Source organism: Neopelma chrysocephalum, unplaced genomic scaffold (assembly GCF_003984885.1).
Source record: "Neopelma chrysocephalum unplaced genomic scaffold, ASM398488v2 Primary Assembly neopelma1_25, whole genome shotgun sequence".
Lineage (NCBI taxonomy): Eukaryota > Metazoa > Chordata > Aves > Passeriformes > Pipridae > Neopelma > Neopelma chrysocephalum.
Genome location: NW_020897694.1, coordinates 14,564,061 through 14,591,626, shown reverse-complemented (window position 1 = coordinate 14,591,626; position 27,566 = coordinate 14,564,061). Strand labels below are relative to the sequence as shown.

At 39.7% G+C, this 27,566-nt stretch overlaps 1 protein-coding gene across 6 annotated transcripts in view; it reads left to right on the top strand.

Moving 5' to 3' along the window:
• KLF12 (Kruppel like factor 12) overlaps positions 1 to 23,638 on the top strand; it is a 246,936-nt gene extending 223,298 nt beyond the window's left edge. For 5 of the 6 annotated variants that reach the window (XM_027674543.1, XM_027674538.1, XM_027674540.1 and 2 more), the window contains 2 exons: positions 971 to 1,128; positions 16,837 to 23,638. In XM_027674543.1, the coding sequence (XP_027530344.1) occupies positions 971 to 1,128; positions 16,837 to 17,018 (340 nt within the window). In that variant the 3' untranslated portion in view covers positions 17,019 to 23,638. Of the gene's footprint in view, positions 1 to 970; positions 1,129 to 2,267; positions 2,337 to 16,836 lie in introns of all 6 variants that reach the window. The other variant, XM_027674544.1, reaches the window with a different exon arrangement.
• The last annotated feature ends 3,928 nt before the right edge of the window (positions 23,639 to 27,566 follow it).

Genomic DNA, 27,566 nt, shown 5'->3' with positions numbered 1-27,566 from the left:
TTGTGCGACATAGTCATGGTGAGGCTGATAAGATGATCAGTTAATAAAAATTTATGGCTGGGTAGTATAATTAGTGGAAGTCAATGAGGGTTTGGATCTTGGCCCACCAACTTGGTAATAGTTTATCTAACCAAGCCAAATGCATTGCTGTAGCAGACTTTTACAAGTATTAGACTCAGTATGCACTGTATTTAGAATATCAAGCAACATAACTTCAACATTATATTTTTAATTGCTTAAAATTGGGATAACTGATAGGCCTTAAGACATTGCTGTAAATGGAGTATCTTTGATGAGCATTTGAGTTTCTCTGGGGATTGTTCTCTGGCCCTGTGCTAGTAAACTTCATATATCAGTGATCTGAATGGAAAATAAAATTCTTTGGCTTGCAAGTGGTAGGTAGATTGAGAATTATTAAATAAGAAAATGGAAAAATCACTGCTGCGTGGTGATATGGATCTGTTAGCAGTCTTTATTCAAGCAAATAACAGGTGTTTGGCCTAATGCAAGGATCCATAGTCCAGATCTGGGTATTGGAAACACTTTTTCATAAAAGGTTTCAGGCTTTTTATCTGTTTAAAGTTGTCAAGGAGAAGTTATGGAGGCTATATATAAAGTTGTTTAGAAAACAGAGTTCAGTGAGCTTGTACTTGGACATGTGTCAAATAGAAATAGAGCTCAGATAAAGTCAGGCTACTTCATTATTGGAGCAGTGTTTCAAGGATCGTGATGCTTTTTTTAGGGCAATAAGCACCTCTAAATCAAGACTTAAGTTATTTCATATTGCAAAATATGCTCTAGTTTTAACACTGATTGTTTCAAATACGTGCTGTGAACTACATTATAGAAAGGGAAATAATTAATTGTGTGTGTCACTTTTCTCACAGTCATATGTTACAGCTGATTTTTTGGGGCCCAGGATGTACACTATGCTCTTGCTTCATTTCTTTGTTTCTGTTCTGTTTTTCAGTTCAATTTCACCATTCAGTATTGAGAGCACAAGGCGTCAGAGAAGGTCTGAGTCTCCAGACTCCAGGAAGCGGCGCATCCATCGGTGTGACTTTGAGGGATGCAACAAAGTATACACAAAAAGTTCCCACCTGAAGGCTCACCGGAGAACACACACAGGTAAGACTTTGTTGGCACTGTGCACCATGGTTAAGACAAGCAGGTTCCTCTCTGCCTAATTTAGGACGTATTGAGCTTGTTGTCCTACACTAAGGGCCAAAGGCCTTTAAATAACAGAGATCTTTGCGAGTGAATCAGCACTGGCATTCTGGGGCCGATCAAGAGTGTCCCTGTCATCCCCCCTTTGGCAGTACTAGAGTGGTGTCAGCACAAACCAGACTCCTCTCCAATGAAACTAAACAGAAAAGTAGCCTTCAGGGACATCACCTACTGTGCCTCAACAAACAATGGGTGGTCATTGCTTGGGATCAACCAGAGCTAGTCCAAAGAAAACCCTCCAGAAGAGCATATAATGCAGTCATGAATCTTCAGCAGCATTTTTTCACTCTACAGATCTGCTCAGGTCGAGCTACTACTTGCTTTTACAGATGTAGCCTTTGAATGCCAGGTGCTCCTGAGAGCCTTCAGTTCAGCTCAAGTGTAAACTCAACTCCTCAGTATGTCTTTCTGGAAGGCTTTAGGGAGCATCTACCCCATACTGGAGAGGGAAGTCAGTCACTGTATGAGAATAGGTTGTACTAGGTCCCTACAGCAGAGGTGCAGGAGAGGTGCTTAGAGGCGCTAGGTCCCATTCAGTGATGATAATAGTTAACACTTAGTCAATACCTGGTGTCCTTATTAACTTTGTGGACTGTTAGTAGTCTGTATGACAGGCATGTAAGGGTAGTTGAAGCAGTGATGATGTAATAGTTGTAATTTTATTGTGGATAAACTCAGGAGCAGCAATTTGAAATACTAAAGAACAGTTTAAAAGGGGCTCGATTGGATGGCTGGAAAGGCAGTGGACAGAACACTCTGAGTCTCAGTGCTATTCCTTACTCTGCTACTGATTTGCTTAAATTTATTGATCTCTCTGCTCTTAATGGACTTCAGCATTCTTGTAACTCTTGGAGAAAAGATGGTGTTTATCCAGCATGTAGCACAATGTTGTTCTTTGCTGAGAATCTGCTGGCACTTTTTGTGGTGTGATGTACTCTAAGGAGTATGAGATATTATTTTAAAAAATTAAGTGATGGCTTCTCCATTTCAATTGAGGCCATGTCTCCATCACTCTTTCCAATATGTCTTTTGGTTGGTAGGACTTTTGTTGAGAGGAATTCTGAACAAGGCTCCATCCTAGTACCCCCTACTAAACCAATTTCGGTAAGGTAAGAGTCCCTTCCTTATACAGCAGAAATGTTGTGTTGATCTGGAAATTTCATTACATTTCCCTCCAGGCCAATTTTCCTGGTTTCTCCATATCTTCCCATTAATGCTTGTGCCTTCTGCTCTCTCATGATTTATAATTCTTGTCTTAATTCTTTTTTCTTTTTCCCTATTCTTTCCCATCTTCAATGTGGTTTTTCATCCCTACCCTTCTAATATATTTTATATACCCTTACCCTTTCACTTTGTTCTCTGTCATTCTTGTTTTACTTCTTTTATCCCAGTCTAACCCTACTCCATCCCTTTCCTTCTTCCCTGCCCTGATTTCTATGTTGTTTCCTTTTCTTGCCTGTACAGCCCTTTGAGCATTATAAAGCTGTAGCAGATTCAAAGTCAGAGAGCCCAACAGAGACATAAGAACAGTAGAGTGTTTGGTTTGAACCAAAAATACCGTTTATCTGCTTATACCATTGGGAAGTCACTCTTTTCTAACCTGCAAGACTGGCAACCAGCCCAGGAGTATAAGCAATCGTCGTGTAAGGAGCTGAGTTACAAAACTAGATGTGAACAACCTCAGAAATGTCATACCCAAGTTAACCCAGAAACAGAGAAGGCTCTTCTCTGCCATGCCATTTTAAAACACTGAGAATTATATTTGTTGTGAGTCTAATTCTTTAGTGATTTCATGGGACAGACCAGAGCTTGCAGGTAATGCACCCAAATCAGTGTTAAATAGTCAACACTGCTGAATCCCAGACTGTGCACTTAGAATGCTCAAAACTAGATACTGAAGGCTTGAAAATGGTGTAGGTAATTACAGCTTTAGTGTCTGTAACTCTCCAGGCAGCATGAAGGGAGTTTGTCTACCTGCTGTAATTGTAGGATCTGTCTCGTCAGCCTTGGTTTCCTGGCAGCTGGGTGTCAGGGCTATGCTATCTGTCTGGGATCTCTGGGTAGTCAGAGGAGAGGGATTGGCACCTCTGGGACATGTTATTCCCTCTTCATGTATACCCAGAGATTGGCTTGCAAAGGTGCTTTTCTTCCACTGCTGAGTACAGAGGAAACATGGGTACCTGCCAGGCTGTTAGCTGGCTGAAATGAATCTCCATGCCAAAAGACAGCTGCCTGTTTTGCAGTTATGCTGGAAGTTGGTTTATTACTTCAGAGAAAAAGAGAAGTAACATCAAATAAAAAACCTTGATTAAATGGTCAGCTGACAACTGCTTTATATTGACATTACAACAGGCATGATGAAAGAAGTGTAGTCTAGAAGATGAGAACTGAATTTAGCCAGTGGATCCAGTGAGAAAATCTGTATCATGCTGTTAAAATTAAATGCATTTTACTGAACACTTCTCAGTCTTGGTAAGAAGTTGATATATTCAGACTTACGTGCAGCATCGGCCATGAGTGTACTCCATGTACTAATCTCATCTTACGTTTTTTATCTTGGTCTTTACTTTTGCTTCAGGCAAAAGAAGTCAATTATTCACGTATGACCCACAGTAATTAGTGCAGTTTTGGATAAGTATAAATGAAGTATGACAGCTATGCATGCAAGGGTGAGCAAGTTTCAGTAGGAAACTTTCTGAGAAAAGATCACAGAAACTCAGAATTGCATAATCTGGAGGTGTTTTTTTTTTTTAGGCAGGCTGCTCTTGCTGACAATTGTTTACTTAAGCAGGATGTATTTGAGAACATTTGGGGTTTTTTCATTTACTCAATGATCTCTAAAGGTCTTTTCCAACCTAAACAATTTTCTGGGCATAGCCACTAAAACATTCACAGTAGTTTGGATACAGGAGGAAAAACAACGTGGTATTTTGACAGGATGAACAGCTTTGTTGGTTGAAAGGTATACTTCTTTACACCTTAATTAAAAATGGAAACACAGTAATATAGATGGTAACAGTTGCATTTAATTCTCTTGAAGTAATTCATAGCTTTTTAAGGTATGCCATTGTCTAGTTTCCCAATACTTGTCACCAGTGTCCTCAGATCTTAGTGTACTGGCGTGGGCAGAGAGTCCACTGGGGGGCGAACTTGAATTACGTATCTTCTCTCTGACTAGAAAAACTGCAAGTGAAACCTGTAATAGTTAGACCATTTCATAAATCACAAACACTGGTATTAAATTTCCCATTCTAGTATCAGCTTCTTGTTGGTGTTTTGCCAGATCATCAAATAAAGCTATCAGTAGGTATCGGGTGTGATGGAGAGCCTTCGGGGCTTGCAGGCAATCTCGCAGCTCAGGTTTGTCAACTCTTTCTGCAAGGAGAAACTGTGAGAAATTGACTCACTGGAGTTGTGTTGAGTTAGTTTCTGCTTCAGTGAACTTAAAAGAAAATTACTAATGTGTGACTCCACAAAGGAATAATCTTGAGAAATGGGAAAACCAGCAGCCGTGGATTGCATTCCTGGTTTGCGTACATCTGTGTTGCACTTGGCATAGGTGGTGGTGTCTGCCCCGGGAATGGGGAGAGTGTAACTGCTGTTCATGTGAGGTCTGCACCCATGCAGCCCTGGTGGGACTCACCTTCTTCAGTTTACTGCTTTTACTTGGAAGATGGAGAGGGAAACATCCGTAGCACTATTTTATGATCTCTAGTGGCTATTTCAAGCCTTTTTTAAGCACTACTAAAGTTGGCGTTGACACTTCCAGTAGGACAGCTGAGCATTACAGACTCAGTAATAGTTGTTCCTTCCACTGTGTGAACATCTAAACATCTGAAGATGCTTGAGGTTAAATCCAGTTCTAGCTCATTGTGGCTATCCTCTTACCTGTTATATGGAAAAGCCCAAAGGGTTTAAAATATTGTGTGAATCACCATGAAGAAGTCAACAAAGAAAGAAGATGCCCGCTTTGAGGTTATGTAGAACATAATTTTACCATGTCTGATACACAAGAGATTATTCCCTGTCTCTCACCTCTATAGGATTTTCTTTTACTGTAGTAGTAATCAGCATTCTGTATTTCTATGCAACCTTATTTTAGTCATTAGTTACAAATTTCTGGAAGAATGTGACAGAGTGGCTTTCTGGGGTCAGTGGCAGCAGAAGCCTAGGACTTTCCAGTTGGCATGAAGTGGGAACAGTCCATGAGTGTAGGGCATTGTATATCCACAGACATGGCTTTGCTTCTGCCTCGGAGGAGTGAAGGAGTGGAGGAGGGCAAGGTCTGTAACCACAGCACCTTCTGTGGGAGCTACAACTGCTCCTCTTCATGCATGAGCCCACACTGGCTCTGAATCACCCTTGTCAGTGCTGCTGCTGCAGAAGATGGGTCTGCTTTTTCAGGCTCTTACAGAGGCAGGCTGAATATAGCCCTCAGGCCAAGTGAATTTTTTAGTGTTTGGTGCTTTGTTCCTTGATCAACGCCTATATCATTCCTGAGAGATGAGAGCAAATACCTTTGCCACAGATGTAATGAAGCCTATTTGTCAGTGTCAGGGGGTCTTCAGCAGTGTTATATGGAGACAGTAAACATGTCAGAAGTACAGATTTGTACCTGAGAAAATGACAGCATTCCCTCCTCAAGATGTTCCTTTATAGCTGGTTGAGACACCACCCTAGAAGAAAGAGGGCTAGTGAGTACATGGGTGTTTTATTTAGTCTCTGCTTTTTCAAACATTGCATTCCTCTCACTCACTGTTGCACCATATATTATTTTAATATGAAAGGGCCCCTGTCATTAGCCTTTGTTCACATTTTCCTTTGAGCACTTTCAGAATGGACTTAAGAAGTCGGAGGCACCAAGAAAGTTATTTTTGTTCTGTATGCTTTTAAACTTCATTCATTACCTGTTGTTTTCTTAAGGTCTGTTTAGTGCCTTTTGCTAACTATAAGCTCCAGAGAGATATTTACAGGTTTGTAGTCCCTCCTTTAGACAAATATTGGGAAGAAACAGCATTTTTTAAATAATCCTTCTGGATTTTATTTGAACTGTGTAGATTTTTGGTCTACTTTAAAATCAACACCTCTTTGTCACCTGTCCTCCAGACTCACTCTTCAAAAGCCCAGTTTTTCTTTCTCACGTCTTACGTGCTCCTTATTCCTGAGCTCTCTTTCTGCCATGTAAATCTGTCAGGTGAAAAAAACCTCCAACAGCAGGTTCATATGCTGTTCCAGAAATTGGGAATTTAAATAAACAAAGCCAATTTAAAAATTAATTTGTCTTAAGTAAAATAGAAGATTCTGTTTGTATTGGGTGATGCTTTTATTTTTTAAGAAATACTTTCTTTTAGTGTTTAAAATTTACTGCCAGTTTCAATAAACAGTAGAGCTTTCCAATGTGAAAATGAGTATATTTCACAGAAGTTTTCCTTTCTAGCTTTTCTAGTCTTCCTTCATGAAGTTTCTCTTCGGAAGATAAACAGATTATTTAATATGTGAAGCCTCAGCCTATTCCCATTGATGTGGTGGGGTTCACATTTCAGGACAGAAATATATTTAAAAGCAGATGACTGTTGGTGCAGTATGTACCAGGGTGTAAAGGCAGGCTTACCAGTGTCACTGCAGCCTAGTAAGGTGATGTAGAAGGGGAACCTCTGGATGTAGTCAGATAGTTATCTGAGTCCAGCTAGTTACAGGCAGGTGTCCATACCAGAAGAAGCTTGTACATCCAGTTCTCTTCCAATAGCTACTCTGTGGAAAGATAAATGATTTCATTTCTGGCACATTTTGCAAGCTCTGAATTCACCTTACACACAGGGAGTCATTCCTCTGCATTGTAGGTCTGATGCTGTGCCGATATGGAAGAGTGCCCATATGGTTATTCCAAGATACTTTGATGGGAAAGCAAGTCTAATTGCATCTGTGATTACTTTCAGTCTCTAGATTATGAAAAATGTTTGCAACAGTGCCCCTTGACTTTGTAAATATGGGGTGCATATGTGTTTTGTCTGTGTGTGGCACAAGGGAGTAATGATAATTTCATTATGCAGAACAAAATTTTCTCTAAGCCAGCCATTTAGTACTTAATGTTCTACCTCCAAAGAACTGCAGTTCATCTGAGGTCTCAGGCATGATTGTGGTCTACCATGTGTAGCCCTGAAGTGGCATGAAGGCGAGAAAGACCTCTTTTACTCCCATTACTTCCAAAATGCTTTCCCAGATGTTGCACCCAGACCTGGAGGAATAAAGACACAGTACAGGGTTTCCAAGTACTTTAACTCTTGCAGCCCACTCAGTCTCCGACAGAGGAACAGGATAGCGACTTGCTACTGACATGCCCATTACTGGTGATACCCCATGTCTTTCGGTAACCGTGTCTGAAGTTCTTTGTGCCCATCCTGTCCTTGTCAGGCCAATCTTCCATTGGAAATACAGTCTTTGAGAGTGGAATATGCTCAAAACTGCAAGTAAGCTTCACAAAAGCCTTTGTTTTAGTGTTTTATACAGACTTTCCTTTTTTCATGTGTAAAAGGAAACAAGAGGTAGATCCTGAAAGTTAGCCTTTTCAGTCTTCACATTTTTGCAAATAAGTGATTAGAAACCTGGGTAAATTTTACAAAATCTTCTTGTTTCATGGGAAAGTAAAAAGCTCAGATGACACTTGGGTAGGAGGAGTTATTTTCTGCACTTCAGTGTTTTCTCCATGTAAGATATGAAATAGTGGTATTTTGATCACATTTAATCTAATGAGCTTTTCCCTTTTCATGCATATTTTTGTCAGTTAATATTTTTCTCTAGTATTATATATATTTATTCTGCTTTTTATTGTGATAAAAATTGGTATTTTTTCATTTGGAAAGTTTAATTCCATTCACAACTCACTTAAATGGGAGGTAGGTTTCTCAATGGTCTATTTGTGTAGATAGCCCAGCACAGCAGTGTTTCATCCTTTGCTTGAGCCTGACTTCTAGCACAGTGCTAACAACAAATAATCAGTTGTGCAAAACTATGTGAGACAAAGCTCATCCCTTGGAGCCTTTTTGTTGGTTTTTTTGATGGTTTTTTTTTTCTTAATTTCTTTGGCAGGTTTCTTTTGTTTTGTTTTTTACAGGTAGTGGAAGGTTTAAGTTTGATACTGAGAAACATAAGTATTTCTCTTGATGAACATGGTGGAGCTATGCCTGGAGCATCCAAGAGAAGTGACAGTACCAGTATTTGTAGGCAGATGGAAAGGGAAGTGTTGCTTGTTGGACATCTCCCTTGCAGTTATGGACCACAATGAAGGAAAGTTGTTTCATTTGGAGAGGCTGGACTAAAACCAAGCCTGCAGCACCCCACATAGAGTAAGTGTGCAGGTCTGCTGGTAACCTCCATACAGTTGGCTGCTGAAGTAGGGATCTGTTACATCACCTTTTCCCAATACTTTTGTGAGTGAAGGCTGCTATAAGAGGTAAAATCTCAGCCTTTTCCCACAGCATTGGAAATTCAGTAGTCCCATATATTTGCTGTATCTAGAGGAAAGAAGAAGACTTCATGGCATCTTCTGCTACAGATATGTGTGTAATATATATGTTAAGTGTATATATATATATGCACTTAACATATACCTAAATATTTATCTATGTACCATATTATGCAGGAAACAAATTTCAGGAAAGTTAGTAAAACTTTTAATAAAAACAGTCGTATACTGTTGGGATTTGGTCTAGCTCCTGGATTCAGGTGCACAGGAAGAGACCTTTTACATTTCCAAATATTTTACTTTTTCTGTTTTTACAGGAGTTAAAATTTATCCTTTTACATCAGCAGTGCCTTTGGCAATGTACGTAACTAGTCCTGTCCCAGAGTGTTAATTCATTTGTATGTCATACAGCACTTGGTATGGCCCATTGTGGAGCAAAGTCTCTGCAGAAGCCCAAAAAGAGAAAATGTGGAAGAGAATTGTCTTGGATTCCCTGTTTCTTTTCTTTCTGTGAATGCAGTGACAGACCCAGTGTGATGGATTTGCCTTCTTAAATTACACAGAATTGAATTTTGTGAGTTTGGTCACAAAGGCTGTTTTTCTGGGATTTGTGTTAAAATGGTGTCAAACGGAGTCAGCTGTATACCTAGAGGGGCATGTGGGGCAATAGCAGGAGAAGGAAAGAGGTAGGGTTGCTGAACTAATACTGTACTAGGATGGCAAACAGGACCCCAAGCTCATCGGTGCAGTAAAACAAAAAGGTAGTTGTGTGTTGTGATGTGGGAAAAGGACTCACATCTGAATTATCAGAAGTAGAGCTTGTAAATAACTAGTTCAAGAGCTCCCAAAATGAAGTTCTGTCTCCTCTTCTAAAGTGGAGGTAGCCACTGTATTTTTGAATTAAAGAAATTGTTTTGTTCCCAGTTTTCACATGAAGAAACCATGTCCCTGTGCTTTGCCTAAGTCAAACTGAGAACAAGAAATAAAAAACCTGAATTTCAAGACGTGTTCCAGGCAGCACAATATGTTCCTGTTCTGTTCATAGAAATTGTTTTGCCAGACTTGCTCAACTGATACAAAACTAATCTCTTCCTGGAAAGATATTTTATTTGCATATTTTGACAATACTGAAACACAAAAGTCAAATTACCTGTATTCACCTAAGAGATACAATGAATTAGTAACTAAATAAATAATTGAATTGGATTTTTGCTCAAAATGGTTGAAAATATTTCAAACTTTTAAAGGGATGAAAATAAGGTCTAGCACTTTCATTACAGAAAGCAAGGTGTTCCTAATATGTAAGTCATAGCCTTGCTCTTCACATTCTCTGCAGTTTTGGGAAGGCTGCTGATGCTAGCTGTTTTGGTTTTCATACCTGCAGAATGGACATGATATTTGTTACGCAGTGCTACTATGAAGACAGACTTTTATGAGTGGTTACATTTTCAAAAAACTTTATAAGGCACTTGGAAGTGTAAAGTGCTTTATAAGTGCTCTGGTTTTTTATTAAAATATTATACTAATAAAAATATCACATAAAATGTAAGAATTGTCATTTTTCCCTTTCCCTTGTGTCTAAAAGTTAAGCTCCCCTCTTCCTCTGGGAGTGCCTGAGGATGTTCATTATCAGATAGTGGTTTTGCTGTAAAAAGAATCTCTTTTGCCTGAAATTTCTTGGTTTTGGTAGAAATGCAAAATCAAATTAGCGATTATTTGGGTCTTCAATGTATGATTTCCCCTTCTAGAGTCCTGTCAGTATGGATGAAATGTGACTGTCCCATATGTTTCAGAATGATTCTAGTGTTTACATGGGACCTGAAACCAGCTGACACAAAAACTACACATTACGTATATTGCATAATATCCTGTAGAAGGAACCAAACCAGGAATCACCAGGAGATGTCCTCAACTCTGCAAGCTGCAGATCTTTCACTTTGACTGGAAAATGTAGCATCATCAGACACAGGCAGAGGCATGCTTGCTGGTTAAATATTTTCTTTCCACTTGTTTTGGGCTAAATCCTTAGGATCTTGCTCTGTTTTTATGTGGAGAATACTCCTCCAAGAGTAATGGCAGTAGAAACATGGGGTGTATAGATGTGTCTGTATGTAGCAGACCTGGGCAGGTGCCACCTAATAAACTGTGCAAATTTGACTCAAACTCATTGTATTTTGTGAATGGGGTGAGGGGCGGCATTTCCACTATGCTCCCAGCCACCCAGTCTGGAAATACTACACAAACTTATATGTCAAGTTTTGTTTCCACGTACTTTCAGGCTTTGTTTTTCTCAAAAGTGGATTTTCAGCATATGGCTCTTCCACAGGGTGATGAAAGCTTAAATACAAAAAGAAATCTGACTAGATGGCTAAACCTTTACCCCTGTACAGTCCCTTATAGTTTATTTTTTAGTTGACTCTTATGTGGAGTAAAAGTGTTACCCAGTGTTTCAAAATGCTGAGTACTGTTGCAGGCAGGGCTGCAGAGAAGTGATGTAATAACTCAGTCATGGTGACAGTTCTGACAGTTCTGTGTGCAGAAAAAATGGATAGATAGGGATGTCTGAAAAGGACACAAATATGAAGGGATGAAGGGACGTGGCACTCACCTGTGATACCGGAAAGAGAGGGGAGTTCATGCCAGAGAAAGAGAACAGTTTACAATTTGAGTCCTGGTAGTATACAGTGTTACTTCGTGGTTACTTAACGACATGGTTGCCAAGAGCCTGCTAAACTGCTGAATAAATGAAGCTTAAATAATACCCAAATGAAAGGAACTGCAAGTGCACACAGAGTACACAGGGCATCTGCAGTTGCAGTAAATAAAGTTCCTTGCCTAAGGAACATAAGACCAGCTCTGTTTCCTGGAGTTACAGAGCAGTTTCCTTGCTGGCAGAATAACCCATAACTGTTTACATGGTGGTTTTGTGGTGCCTGTCTTTGAAGCATCTGGCATTAAATACCGTGATACCAGCTAGTTGATGGGCAGAGGATAACCGCTGAGGAGTGTACCATGAGGGAAATTCTGGATGGCATAGAACAGAGCCTGGTCCCTTCATCTGTTACATGGCATGGTCTTATGCTGATACCTAGGTGGACCTTTTTTTGTAAGGAATATGTGAATGTCATTGGGTTGTAAAGTAAAAGTTTGAGAGAGATTTATTCCCTTGGGTGAATGATCTTCAGATTTCTAAGTACATGAATAAAGATATGGGAAGACAGATGTTGGGCTGTGTGAAGGGTGGAAAATTTGGAATCACTGGCTGAACAGTGGTCATTATTCAGCATTATTAATTCAGTATTTGTTGAGTTTTGGAAGATTTAATGAGCAACAGCTGTAACCATGTTCTTAAGTGCTTAAGTGAGAGGAGTCATGGTAGGGTAGGAAAAATTATACAATAAAAGTAATTAAACTAATTTGGATTGTGGCATTGGGACTACAAGAGGCAAGGTTTTGGAGGGCTCTTAGAAATAGATGTTTTGTTAATAGAATATTAAAAAGCCACTAGTTCCATTTGGGGCATTGAGTCATACCTTCAAAACTTCATAATTAACTTCCCCAAACAGTAGAAAATACTCATTTTCTACAGACAACTGTCTAGAAGAACTTCTTCATGTTGTAGGATCTCTCCTGATCTATGTAAATGCCTGTTGTGTTGTACTCTTTACTATCTATATATTGCAAGACAAAGCTGTGGAATAGTATTGGAATACAATTTCTGTGTTTGGGGGTATTTTTGTCAGGTTTCGGGACAAAGAATAGAGCTCTCAACGGCAGGTGCAAAAGTAGTGTCACCTCCTGTGAAAACGTTCACAGCTTCAGGCATCTATTTTTAAATTGTTAGCTTCTTTAAGTCTAAAATTTTACAGATTCAGAAGATTGAACTAACAGGGTTGAATCTTTTTCCAGTTTTCCTTTTCTCCTCCTCTTAATTGCTGCATATTTTTTAGTCTCTTTCTGCAGCTCTCTTTGCTACCATTTTCCAAAACCTGTCTACTGTTTTGACTTCTTCATTCTTCTGTTTCCACCACCCTGTGCAACACTCACACCACCTGCTTTTGCTCCTTAGAGCTGAATGAGAATTTGAGTGTCTGGGTGCGTGAGGAGTCAAAACGTGCTCACACTTTGAGCCCAGAAGTTTCTTAAACACTTAAACTCAAGTGCTTGCACAGAGACGGAAGTGTCTAAGTCAAAAGCATTTAGTATTTGACTTCAACTCCACTGCAATCCAGTCTTGAAATGGAGATGGATATATAGAGAGATATATGCACTGGGGTTAGGTTCTTCCTAGTAACAGACTAGTTTTGTCCACATCCTCACTCATTGCTTTCTAGGTTGCCCTGCTGAGGTCCAGCTCCTCTCTGTTGATTGTACTGAGAATTTCAGCTGTGAGTGCTCAAGCTCATCACCCAAAGCTGTGGTGTGTGATACCTGACACCAGCTTCTGAGCTTCTAGCAATTCTGCTTCTGCTAGTCCTTTTTCCACCCTTTCAACTCCTGGGTCTTCTGGTTTTGACAAAATCAGTGGTTAGTCTTTGTGTCTGGGATGTTTCCAAACAAAGGTTGAGTTAGTATTGTGTTACCTATGAAGAGCATTTTTATTCTAGAACCTGTCCATGCACAGATACTGCAGAAAAGTTTTCAATAGAAAAGTAGTAGTATTATTCTTTCCCTGAAAATGAGGGTTGCATAAAATGTTGATTAATCTTAATGAACAATCATATTTTTCACAGTTTTCTTTACAGTGGCTTTATTAAGGTGCATATGAGTGAATGTCTTCAGAGTAATGCTACTTTGGCTGGTTTTTTCCTTCTTACACTAAATGTATATATTTAATTGAAAATAATGAAAGGTCCTCTTAGGTTGAGCTTATAAGAGTGATTCTCCTTCAGTGGTGTAAATAGCTTGCAAGGAATGTGGTCAGTCCTGTCTCTTACACATAGCTCTATAAGGGCTGGGTAAGCAGGACTCAATGAGGAGGGACGCTGGAAGCAACACGTGGGAACTCCAGCTGAGTGACCTGCACTCACATCCTTCCAGCAGCTGACTTTGATTTCTTACCTGGAGTGATGCTGTTTTAATGGATGAACAAACTATTTCTGGTATTTCTCTTACAAACCATCCCTTCCTGCATTGGGTTATCTGTTTTCTACTAAGGGAAAGAAGATCTGGGATTCTGTGTACTGAGGAGAAAGATTTCATAGATATCTTTAATATCATTATCAGTGATCTGGCAGGGGAGTTGAGTACACTCTCAATAAGTTTGCAGATGACACCAAGTTGGGCGGGAGTGTTGATCTGCTGGAGGGTAGGATGGCTCTGCAGGGGGATGGATGGATGGGCCAAGGCCAACAGTATGAGGTTCAACAAGGCCAAGTGCCAGGTACTGCCCTTGGGTCACAACAACCCCAGGCAGTGCTACAGGCTGGGGGCAGAGTGGCTGGAAAGCTGCCTAGTGGAAAAGGACCTTGGGGTGCTGGTTGACAGCCAGCTGAACATGAGCCAGCAGTGGCCAAGAAGGCCAATGGCATCCTGACTTGTATCAGAAATAGTGTGGCCAGCAGGACTAGGACAGTGATCACCCCCTTGTCCTTAGCACTGGTGAGGCCACACCTCAAATTGCGTGATCAGTTTTGGGCCCCTCACTACAAGAAGGACATTGAGGTGCTGGAGCAGAGAAGGGCAATGAAGCTGGTGAAGGGTCTGGAGCACAAGTCTTGTGAGGAGTGGCTGAGCGACTTCAGGTTTTTTAGCCTGGAGAAAGTGAGGGTCAGGGGGTACCTTATTGCTCTCTACAAATACTTGAAAAGAGGCTGTAGTGAGATAAGGATCGGTCTTTTCTCCCAAGTAATAAGCAATAGGACAAGAGGAAATGGCCTCAAGTTACACCAGGGTTGCACCAGGGTAGGTTTAGATTGGATATTCGGAAAAAATTCTTTACTGTGGTAGTCCAGTGAAATGGTTGAGTTTCCATCTCTGAAGATATTTAAAAGATGAGTAGATGTGGCACTTAGAGCCACAGTTTAGTGGTGGACTTGGCAGTGCTGGGTTAAAGGTTGGACTTCATGATCTTAAAGGTCTTGCCCAATTTAAGCAATTTTATGATTCTGTGTGATTGGAGAGATATAGAATTTCACATGCTTTGAAGTAAGAATTTAAAGCTTAAGAAATATCTCCACACTGTGCTTTGGAGGTCTATGTGATCAAAGAAACCAACAGGAGCAGTATCTGGCCAAAAAGAGAGTTTAGAAGTACATTGAGGATGGACAGGACAAGCGATACACTTGGAAAACTTGATGCAATGTGACAAGAGCATTAGAATCAACCTGCCAAGTTGGATGGGGGTACTGCTATGTTTGTATGGTGCTCTGCACCGTTTGTGGCAAGAATACGTATGTAAGACAGTTTGGTGGTGAATCCAAGCACATTTTGTATCACCGTGTCATTGGCAAGTGTGCAGCCCACCATCTGCCATGTAGCTTGTGTCTAGTCTGCCTGTCCAGCTCACAGCAGCTGCTGGATTTGAGATGCCCAATGCTGCATCCACCCCACTGGCAACAAACACGATTTGGTGCTTTGTGCTTGGCTAAGGAGTATAAAATTATCTAGGCTAAGTCGCTGCTGGTGCAGCTACAGGCTGCGGTCACCTCAGCGCCCTGATTGCTGGGGTCTTCCTGCAGCAACTGTTTCCCACCCCTGTCTGACATCAAAACTGCAGCACAGCCCAGATGGTGCACAGAAGGTACCGACCCAAGGAGCTCAAATGATGCTGACAACCTTGCTGACATGTGCTGATGTCTCTACAGCATTCAATTTCCTGACAGAGGCCTTTTCAGCTGGATTTTTCAGGGCTGTTTGAACTTCGTGATGATATTCATACTTGGAAATTTTCTTTTGGTAAAGCATTTATTGACTTTTGAAGGACGGAGGTTCTGCCTACGACAAAGCAAGTGTTGCATCACTGGTTCATGTAATTGAAATAGTTTCTTGCAAGCTGCTCATGATTCATAAGAGATAATAAATAACTGAGGAATGATTGTGCCTGACAAAGCAAACAGTTGTTGCAGAGATGCTCTTTTGTTGTCCTGGTTATGATTAGCTGATTTCAGAACGGGAACTAAAATTTTTGACACATGAAAGGAAGATACATACGGACCTCACACAGTTTCCTTTCCTCAGTTTTGATTCACACTCAACTGTAGGATCAAGGTAACTGCCCAGGGCATTTAACCTGTTTGAGGGTGGGTGATAGAAATCACGAAGTATAGTCTACAAGCATGGCAACAATGGGATTTTATAATAGTTTGCTTTATGAAAGCACAAAATCCTGTTTGGCTGTATTAATCTTCTCTGACAGAGTACAATGTAGAATGTAGGGCATACATAATTCTTACTTTTAAATATAAAGCAGAGAGTGGGATTTTCCAAAAATCCACACTTAGCCCAAGTCTGAGCTCACTGAAGTAAATGGGTGTTTATGAACAGTATTGTGGAAGTCCCATGGCTGAGTACATTTAAAAATTGTACACCATTCCTAGTAACATCTTATGCAAAATTAATTTTACTGAAAATGAGTGCAATAAATAAGAGGACGTTTTGCAGGTTGAATTTTTATGTTTCATTGGAAAATGGTAGTTCATTTTTACCAGCTTGCTAAGAAATGTCCTGCAGTGCTGTTTACACAAATAATGAGAAACCTTCATAAACTTCATAAAATAATTGGAAGTCTGTGGCAGCCCATGGTAAATTGAAGAAATAACAGGTAATCTGGTTCTTAGGAAAGAAAGTGTAGCCTGACAAGATGAGGGTAACGAACTCATATGGTAATCATGAGAATAATTACACAGCCCTTTGTCCTGATGTTAATCCCCGCATCACCCCTGCAAGGTAGGATCTATATTATTGCCTTAATCCTGTTGATTTTCTTAGTTATGTGAACGCCACAGGAATGAGAAATCTCGAGGCCCTTTTCCTTATATTCAGCAGATCTCGTACCTCGTAATTGTGTAATTTGGCCTAAAGCAACCCCTTGGCAGTGGGTGTTCATGGGAAGCATGCAGAGGGGATTGTGGGGATTAATAGCAACAAGGGGAAAGTCACAACCTGTTTTCCCCCCCCCTTTCCCCTCTTTCTTTTGTTTCTCACAGGAGAAAAACCCTACAAATGTACCTGGGAAGGCTGCACCTGGAAGTTTGCTCGATCCGATGAACTGACGAGGCATTACCGCAAGCACACGGGAGTGAAGCCATTCAAGTGTGCAGACTGTGACCGCAGCTTTTCCCGCTCAGATCACTTGGCGCTCCACCGCCGCAGGCACATGCTGGTTTGAGAAACGCTACCTGTTCCAGCCGAGTTTAAGAGCTGGGTCTCTTAACTACCCAGAGTGAATTCAGCAGGGCTGAATCCCCCTCTACAGTGTTAACAGGCAGGGCTTTCCCTGGTGTCTGTAACAAAAAAGAATAACAGAAATTAAAAAAAAAAAGCAGGAAAAGAAGTGCCACTCTTCTCCTCGCCATCTGAAGTTAACTCCGTCTGCCCCTCAGCATGGCTAACCCTGAAAATGTCATCACAATCACCTGGGAAATAGCAGCCGAAATGCTACAGGAATGGGCATTATTTTACATGCTGCATCCTTTGACAAAAAATGTTTATAGCTTGTATATTTTCTCAGCTGCCAGACATTTTATTCCTGAAAAATCACTGCTGATTGGAGGATTAGATACAACAAATCGATGATGATGATGATGACAACGACGACGACGATGATGATGATGAAAGCAAGACCGCTAGATCCGTATTATCCCATCTTTTCCCTTGTTTTGAATACCTTTTGGCCGGTGTCAGCATTACACCTGAGCTGTGCTACAGACAAGCTGCGTGGGAGTAGGCAAGAAGATTCTGCTGGAGAGATCCTGCTGCTGAAGCTGAAGGGTCACTTAATCAGACTTTTGCAATAACGGTGGTGGCATTTTAATATTGTACCACAATTTGTCATTATGCCCTAGTGGACACCAGCCATTTAAACTTTTATGTTTTTTTTCCCTTTCTTTTCTTTTGTTTTTGTTGTTGAAGTCTGTAAAATAAGCAAAGGGCAGCAGCATCTCTGCTGAAAGTACAATATTAAGTATCTCTATTTTACCATGGACTTATATAGAACCGTTTTCTGATTTATATACAAAGAGCCCATCTAAAAACTACTACTCTATTGTCAATGTGCAGTTTTCTTTCATGCAGGCATCCTCTTCCCCACAACCATTATTTGAACACGAGAAAATAGCCAGATCTTGTACTTGCTGGTACCAAGGTTAGTGGTGTAGCCATTCGTGAAATGGAATTGAATGTATCATCAGAACAAAGCAGAGAAGAAACGGCTGCATCTCTTGCAGAGAAAAAGCAATAATGAGGTAAAATGGCTCTTGAGACAATAATTTACTCCACACCAACATAAGTGGGGGGTATGCAGAAATAGCATGTAAGATTTAAGCATTAATCTTTCTGATGGTTTCACTGACCTGCTAGGTACCACAGTTAAGTACTTTTATTTCCTTTAACATAATACTTGTGTCTGGAAAGCATGAAAGATACAGGAAAGAGCTGATAGTTGAGGAGTTAGTGGATGAATTGTAAGTAGGAAGGAGAAATGTTTCTGCAGTGGTGCTCTGCAAGACATTAGGTTTCTCCGTGGGAGTTAGGGAATAACAAGATTTTGCCAGCTGTCTAGTATGATATAAATGGCCCTTTATATGGGTACCAGTGGCTGCCTCTGGTGGGATTTTCAATCCAAGCCTTTTCAGATTAAATAAAAGGAAATTCTTGATCCTTCCCATACAGCCCTATAATTGCGAACCAATTTATATTAATTGAATTATATAGGAAAGAGAAAAACTCTTAGTCATCAGTTATTCATGCAAACAGAATAGTGTTTTTCTGTTTTCTTTCCTCACAAAGATCTGCCTATTCAGCTAAATTTGACAAAGAGGAGGCTTGGCAAGACTTTTTAAGTGTTGAGGTTTTCATAGCTTAGAGATGAAAGATGAATACGTAAAGGTCTTTTGCAATGCATTTAATTATGAGTATTTGGTTCCAGGAATTGCACAGATTAAAGTTGTGATGCCACTTGTTTGTTTTTAAATGTTTGACTGTCCCAGTTAATATCTGATTCCTGAAATAAACATAGTAATGTTGGGGGGATTCTGAAATCAAGGTAATCTTTAGGAAAAAGCAGCACAGAGTACCCTTACAGATACAAAAGCAATTACAGTTAATTGAGGATTATTGTGACCGCGATAATACTTTATAACAGCATTCACAGGCCCCAGAGTTTGATTGTCTTTAAATATCCTTAGTATTCCCCAATACTGGATAGTTTATCAGCTCTCTGAAAGAAGAACTTAGTACTGTAGAAGCTCAGGCTCCCCACTGAGTGGTCAGCAGAGAAACCCAATACAAACTACTCACAGCCATTGAGGGAAAAATGCCTTGATCAATTCCCATTGACCATGTTGGTAATCAGCTTCCACCAAATTCGACAACATTGTAGAATCCATCTCCAAATCAGAGACAGATCAGGGCTTCAGGATGGACCACGAGGCATTGCAGGGCAGCAGAACTGTGTCTTTACCAGCAGTGTTACTGTTGGTTTAAAAAAGTGGTTGTCAGTGTTGTGCGTGAGGTGCTTCATGGATTACGTCTGAGGTCTGTCTTTTGTGTACTTCAGTATTGTCCTATTCAATGCATCTGTCATTGGTGTTTAGGGAAAGCAGTCAGGTCAGGTAGAAGTCAATTGATAAAATTGTTTTCCTACCCAGGAACATTTTACCAACTAATTATTTGAATAGCAGTAATTCCGCTGAAGAACCGATGGCATACAGAATGCCTTTTGGAACCCATGATTTTTTTTCTCCCATAGATAATTAAATTTATTTGAGCAGCAACTCTAGAGGGCATTTTGCTAGTGTACAAGAGGATGTGATATTACTGAGAGAGATCAGTGTTTCTGATCAGAGATGTGTAACTGGGAGAGATCAGTGTTCCTCTTTAGGCTTCCACTATAGTCAATGAAGAGAGAAAAACTCCTACTAGAGAAATTGAGGCGCCTTAAATTTCAGCATTGAGCTTTGAACTGCCCGGTGGAGGAGCATATGTATCACAGACACTGGAGGGGCTCATCTCCCAAGGCCGAGGTTGGTCTGTGTGAATCCTTGGTTTTTCAGCTTGTTGCCCATTACTTTATGCGTTGGAAACACTGCAACAGAAAGAGGGCCTGATTTTATTCAAGGAACCCTAAAGTGACAGAGGGTTAAAGCAGTACTTATGCCAAGGGACACAGGCACAGAGTATGTAAATAGTAACAGAATGAAGCCAAAAGGTAAAGGAGCGTGTGCTATATTTTATTATTTCACAGGCAAGAAGTAAATCTTCAACCTTTCCAGCACATGTGCAAGGGCTTCTCGTGGTGCTGTTACCTCCAGACAACTTACACAACCAGCAGTAGTCCACCACTGGGTTTCAAGTACCCAGTGTGGTTCTTGACAAGTTTCTTATTCCTACCAGCACCCACAGACTTTGATCCCAAATACTCTGAGAGGTTGTTTTCTGTTTTTCCCCTTCAGAAATATTTTAAGAGAAGTTACTCTGTGGAATGGAGGTGTTTGAATGTGGAGCCGATGTCCCCCAGATCCTCAGGGTGTCCTTGCCTTCAGTGCCTGTGGTTCAGACCTGCCAAACTAATGTGCTTGTGCAAAGACCTAGGGCGATTGCTCCAGGGTAGTTTCCTCAAAAGTCCTGGTATCCCACTGCAGGTCCATGACATTTCATAACCATGGCGAAGGCTTACATCGTATGTAGCATGCAGAAATATGAGATCTCATCTTCACACAATGTAGTAGGTTCATCTTAATTGAGCAGTTGTGAGACACAAGTATATACCAGTGTCCCATTCTTCCAGATAAACAGAGATTTAGGCTTTTGAGTAAAGGATAGGTAATAGCCACTGTGCTGTGACATTGCCCGTTACAGCTTGCAAGGGAAATTGTACCGCAAAGTGTCAGATTTCATATGTTTTCAAAAGATTTAAACGGATTTGACAGGAAATCTCAGTAGCCAGCATTATAGGAAAATGCAATGAGCAGACAGCTTTGTTACAGGACTTTTAAAATTTTTAATTGTCATTATTTTTTGAGCACCTGTTATATTCAGCACTGTAAAATTGGCTCATTGCAACAGCAGTTTTTAACTTGGGGATGAAGATGCAGTATTCCTTGTTCTCTCTCATGCTTACATAACTAATTGAATAGATTTAGACTGACTTGTATGTATGATTATTTGCCGGAGTAACGTATAACAAAATTAACAGTGTTGAAAATTACATCAGTGATGTTGATGATTGGGGTAAACTCAGCGCAGAGCATGGACAAATAGCTGGACAGCCTTTCTCCCCTTTAATAATGGGAATAACAGTAATCATAAATCTCGTTTTCCATTAACCACATTGAAAATGTATTCTAGTTGCCATTTATAAATTTATCTTCTGATAATAAATGTTGTTTAATGTAAAAAAATCTCCTTCTCCTTTATTGAAGATGAGTACCTCAAAATCAGAGTAAGTTTGATTCAATATCCCACTTATTTTTTAGTTTGAATTTTGGTTTGGAAAGGTCAGTGTGTGAAACTGTATCTTCCACAGCAGTCAAGTCTTAAGATCATTCAGTAAATCCACGCTATTCCCACATGCTCATCGTTACACTCATGCATATAAACCCCAACACTTCCATGTGTCTCTACCCATGTGCGGGTAATAAACAAGTTTATTTAAAATTAAAATGAAAAAAAATCAGAAAAGGAAGAATTTTAAATAAACACTGTTACAGAAAATACTACCTTAAGAAACCGGCTCATGTTATTGTGTTGTGCCTTTGTCTGTGATACATAACTGGAGAAGTGCACAGAGAAATTTAAAGATTGTTCTCTTTTCACAGTTTTGCTGTAGCATAACAGTTGCTGTGTAATGTATGCTAATGACGTCATGCCCATTGGTACCTTGAAAAGGCTTAAATTCTCCACAATAAATTAGGTTTTAGCATAAATATGTAACTCTAAGGATACTGCATCTTTAGAAATCAAAATAACTTGAAATTATTTTACTATACTTGTAACAGTTTAAATATTCTGCAATATATGTGATAGTGAAAAGTATTTTCCAACTCACAATTTTACATGGGGTATTAAGTAGATTAAATGAAGTATATTTTTAAAAGATCCTTTAGTTTTCATTGGGAAAACTGGTAAGATAATGCTTTGCAAAGCTTACTGACAAAACACAAGAAGTAAATTGTTCTGTTTTATCAGAGCATGTTTTCTCTGCAAAATGGAGTGGCCACTTCTTTGCTGTTTTGCAGGTGGCGTGAGATATAGCAAAGTCACACTGAGTCATTCAGTGTCAAATAAGTCAACACTCCATGTCTTTGACTGAATAAAGGTAAAAACCACTTAATCAAAATGAAAACCATAGGGAAGGTTTGGGGGTTTTGTGATTTTTTTTTCCTTATGGTATTTTACAGTGAACTCCAGGTACAGTAATGGCAAGTGCTCATAGGATTTTATTTTTTCTTGTATTTCCCTGACTACAATGCATCTTCATTAAAGGTTGCAGAGCTGAAATAGGCAGCTGCTTTTTGCTGATTCGGGGGGAGTTTAGTCTTCTAGGTGCAGTAACATGTCAAGAAAATTAATTGTAGCAAGACGGTTCTGACATTTAAAGTACACATACACTTCAGTGAGATAGCCTAAAATCTATTTTAAAAGGTGAAACAGAAACTGAAAGTGCCTGTAATTAGAACTGATGGGATGTTCCTATACTTTTACACAGCAATAACTTAATGGGATTCTGTTAATAGTAAGGTGAAAATTAAATTTTACTTGGAGAACAATAATGCAGCACAGAAACAAACACAAAGTGCCATTTGTATGTTCACATGTTGAGATACTGTGTTAAAGGTTTTAGTTATTTTCTCAGATAACATCTGTCATATATTTGTAAGAAGAAAATAAATCTTAGTTTACAAATGACTCGTAGCTGTATCGATTCTCAGTAGGTGTGATTGGAGGTCGTTGTCAAGCAGTGTTTTAGGGGATTTCTTCCTATTTTATGTTGGATGTACCCACGTATCCAGGGTATTCTCTAGTGAAGTAATCCAAAAACCAGCAATAAGCCCAATGGAGGTTTTTTTAGGGAATATGATAGAACAGGGATTCTCTTGAAAAATCATTTGCATTGGACTCTGGAAACACAGAGTTCACCTTATGTTACCTTTCTATTCGTCATGTAGTGCTCATAGTATTTAATATCATCTTAGAAATGGTTGACTTCAGGAGTGGACAAAATATATAATTTTTCTTTCTTTTGGGGACAAGTGAGTGAAAAACAGGACTGTCAGTCTAGAGACTATTTGAATAGCAAACAAGAAGTTGATATTCCTAAAATGAAGTGTGGAGATTTTTATATTGGGTGGCCTAAACATTTGCATCACTAGACTAATTGATCTTACCAGTAAATGGCCATTTGTGATTCTTGCACTCTATTTTTTCTCAAAAAAATTTTTTTGTAGATATTAACTACTGCTAATGGATTCTTAAAATGGCAGTGTAATGCCAGCCCTCATGCTTCTTTTATTTCTAAAAATTAATTTATTGAAGATGAAAATGTAACTGATTGTCCTAATGCCTTCGAGAAGGAAGATTGCTTTTTGTCGTCTGAATTTGTACCTGTCATTTATCCAGGCAGAATTTTGTATTTGAAAAATGCAACATTTTATCTGGACTTTCACTGCCATCAGTGGGTTGCTGCTGGAGTCTCACTGAGGCAGAATTGTGTGTGACAAAGATGCTTATATACAGATAAAAGTGCAGGTGCAAAAAAAAAAAATGAAGCACATGAACCCACATGTAAAATAATGACATGTTCATAAGCATTAGTTAATCGCATGTCAAGACTGCTAGTTAAGTAAAAAATTTTACTGTTAACCACTGGCAGAAATAATCCCTTCAGAACATGCATATACTTCCTCTGTTGTCCTGAGTTTAATCTCCAGATATTAAGCACACAAAAGATTACAATTCATGCTGGGGATTTTAGGAGGGCACTGGGGAATGAAGAACAAGAAGGACAAAGAAAACATTAGTTTTGTACCTCGTCCCTGAGCTGTAGCTGTTGTTGGAGAGGAGAGTTTTGTTCTTTGTTCTGGAGCAGCAACACTGCAAAGGGACACCTGTAGAAACCTGCCGTGTTGGACGGTTTGGCGATTCCAGCCTTACATGTGTTAGTTCTTGTGTAGGAAAGGGCACCTTGTCTTCACCAGCCTGAAATGATCCAGGGGTTTTTTCCCTTCATGTTGAGGTTTTTCCCTTTTGGTTTTTTTTTTTTTCTTCCTTAGCTATTATGAAAATAAGAATAGAAAAAAGTTATTTGAGATCCTGTTGTCCATATGTATGACCCGCAACATCTTCCCCAATTCAGTGTCAAAAGTTTCAGTGAGCCAAGATACTGTCAGTTTTAAGAGAAGAAGTGGTTCACACATTGACTTGCTAAACCTTACTCTTTGCTGTGACCTCTGCATTTAAAAAACAATGATTCAGTGTCTGGTAGGGGACCACAGGTGATGGCTTTAAAGGATTGTCATAAGCATGAACCATGAAATACACAAATAGGTTCAGATACCGATTTTCTCCCTCGCCCTGCCTTTCTATATGTGAAAGAGCTTTGTTGGAAAGTCAGCTTGAGCCAAATCTTCATGGCTGAACTAATATTTTTCACAATTCAGACTTCATGTTGTCATTTCTGGTTTCAAACTATTTTTCACTGCTAAATTTGCATCTTAAAGGCACAGTTTATTTCTTTCCTTATTGTCCTATACATGGCTTCTTTGGTAATTTAAGTTTTTTGTTGAACACCTACACAATATGCTGTCTTGACCTACTGTCTGTCCTTGAAAAGTTGTATTTCCCATTTGCACATTTCTAGAATACACACTGAGATAGTAATGAATTACTGAAGTTTCATGCACCATCAGCCTTAAGACCTTCAACCCACACACGGACACATGTATTCATACACTTCAAGGGAAAGAGAGATTTGGACACTGCTGTCAACATGTGGGGTCAAAAATACCATTAAATCAGAAAGTTCTTTCAGCTGTGTTTAGGAAGAAACAACAATAATGAAAAACACCATTATTGGCCAAGTTACTTATGGAAGAAGCAATTTCCCCTAGGGCATTAGTTGAATGAAGTGCTAAGGATGGGGTTGCATTTGGCCCCAAATTGTTCCCTCTGATCAGGTCATTATCGTTGTATGTACCAATGAGTGTTCATTTGATCCTCCTGTGTAAAAATACAAAAACATCCTGTCATTTACCAAGTAATTCATTTGGGACCGAAGCTTCACAGCAATGGAATTAGTATGTACGGCACCTCAGTCTTTTTCCTAGATAAGATGCAAAAGGGAGGGCCATTATCGGTAACCCTATAGAGATAATAGTGTCAATAGAGGTCCTACACTTAAAAGGAATAAAAATACCAGTGCTAGCAAGCAAACATATTCGTTTTTTAAGTCTTTCTTTTGCCTTCTTTTCAAAAGCTTTTAAATACAAAAATTACTTTTCTTCCAAAATTAAACTTCTGAAGATCTAATTTCCCAGTAGTTTCCTCTGCATTTATATACTATGTAGTGTTTAGGCAATGCCTATGTTATAAGTTTATTAATATTATGTAAGTGTTGTTCTTGTATTTATGTATAGTGTATGTATTGTAAATATACTCAGAGCTTTTTTTCCTCTTACTGTAAAAAGGTGATTTTTGCCCTATGATAATGTAAAGGGAGTCCCCTAATGAAGTTCTGTCAGAGGATGATTATTCCGCTCTATTCTCAAAGGTTTAAATGAACAAGTGTTATCGTTTTAAATGGTGTCTCAGACATATTTTGTTGGTGCATTGCTTTTCTGTATTCAACTTTCCTATTAATTGAGCTGTGAATTGAAATAGAATTTAAACCTTTAAATGTATGCATTTGTACAATTATCTGAATGGAGGCATGAAGGTTAAATAAAGCATTTTGTATGGAACAAAACCCCTAATTATTACTGTGGATGACTCAAAGCTTCTGGAATACCCAGTTATTAACTTTTTTAAATTAAACCTTTGTTTTCTATAAACATATAGTGATTTTTAATGGAATTTTTGCTTAAGAAATGGGTTTTACTTTTCTGATTTTTTAAAAGCCATCATAGAGAGTAGACATTCTTTCTCCTTTCATAGCATTTGTGCATCTGTGGAGAAGCTGGAACAAATAAAATAGCACTCAGCAGTATAAACAAGAATGTCCTGGTATGGTATAAAAATATTTTACATTACTGTATAATCTGAGTTCCCTAAGTACTTTAAAATGGAGTTCTGTGTCTGTCTCGCTTTGCTTCTTCCCCTGTCCTTTCCTGGTGTGTAGAGAGGTGGGTACAGTTAATGTGCAGCTTCCTTGAGGTACCTGTGCAGGCAAGAGGGAGTTTGTTCACTGTGTGCCCCTGAAGTGAAGGAACAGCTAGTAGAGAAGGGCAATGGCACACTGGAAACAGCAACTTCATGCCTACTTGAAGAGACTTGGTATTTGGGATTGCTCCTAGGGACATTTTGAGGCCTGTGAGGTTCTCCCTTGTGTCTCACCATTCCACAAAGAAGCTTCCTTCATGTTTGAGCCAGCCTAGGACATCTGTGGATATCAAGTCAGTGACTTGGAGCTGCACTTTGCCCTTAGAGGTGAAATTTCTCCTTAAAATTAATTTTCCCCTTCCCTTGAATTTCCACTTGCTTGCTTTAAACCGATATGATAATTCATCTAATAAAAACCATAGTGTTACATGGTTACAGGCAGGGGAACAAGTAAACAAAGTGATTTGGACACCTCTGAGCCTTATGAAGAGATGTGTCTGAACCAAAGCTGCGCTAGAACAGATCTTCAATTTCTAAAACCGCTGATGAATTTAAAAATCAGATAGTTGTACTGGCCCTTCCAAAGCACTTCTGCTTTCCACACAATAAGTTGTTTGTTGTTCATCAGTGTCCTGTGTGTGCTTAATTTCATTTTTCTCCCAACAGTGCTGTAAGTATAAAATGCATCACTGCCTGTTTAGTCTGACCTCTCCAGTGAACGCCCACACCATCCACTGCCCTGACCCACACTCTGTTCCTGAAAAGTTATTTCTTCCACTTGCACAAACAACTGCTCAGTTGTCATCTAATCCCTACTCCCCTTTTCTTTCCTTTGTTGTTGAACAGTCCACTTGGAGTGAAAAGTTGGCACGTTGTTTTAAGTACATCGTACGGTGCGTGTCTGGCTTTCTGTGAGCATGACAAGGAGTGGCCGCTGGTAACGACCTTCAACTTTGCACATTGAGTTGCTGGATCAGATAAGGACAGTTCCCTCTCTATGGGCAGAAAAGAACTGCATTGGCGTCATCCTTGAACCTGGGGTACCTGCGCCTTCCGGGTGGAGCTCTGGCAGTTCACTTTCACCCATGGATTTACAGTGCTAGTCATCCTGTCCAGCCTGTAATAGGGAAATGTGCCCATATGGGAGGTTTGGGTGAAAGGCCTGCTTGCTGTGCTGTGGCCTGCTGCACTGTGGCCCAGTGGCACAAGATTTTGGTTGGGAATTGAAAAGGGCACCAGATTTTGGTGATCACCAAGTATTTGTCCTTTCCGAAGAGAAGCCATCTCTGTGGGGCAAACTGCCACAGACATAATCAGTCTTTAGCAATGCCTGTGGTGCACAGTGTGGAAACCTGTCCCTGAACAAGCCTCCCATCCTTGCAGATTGGGCAAAGTTATACCC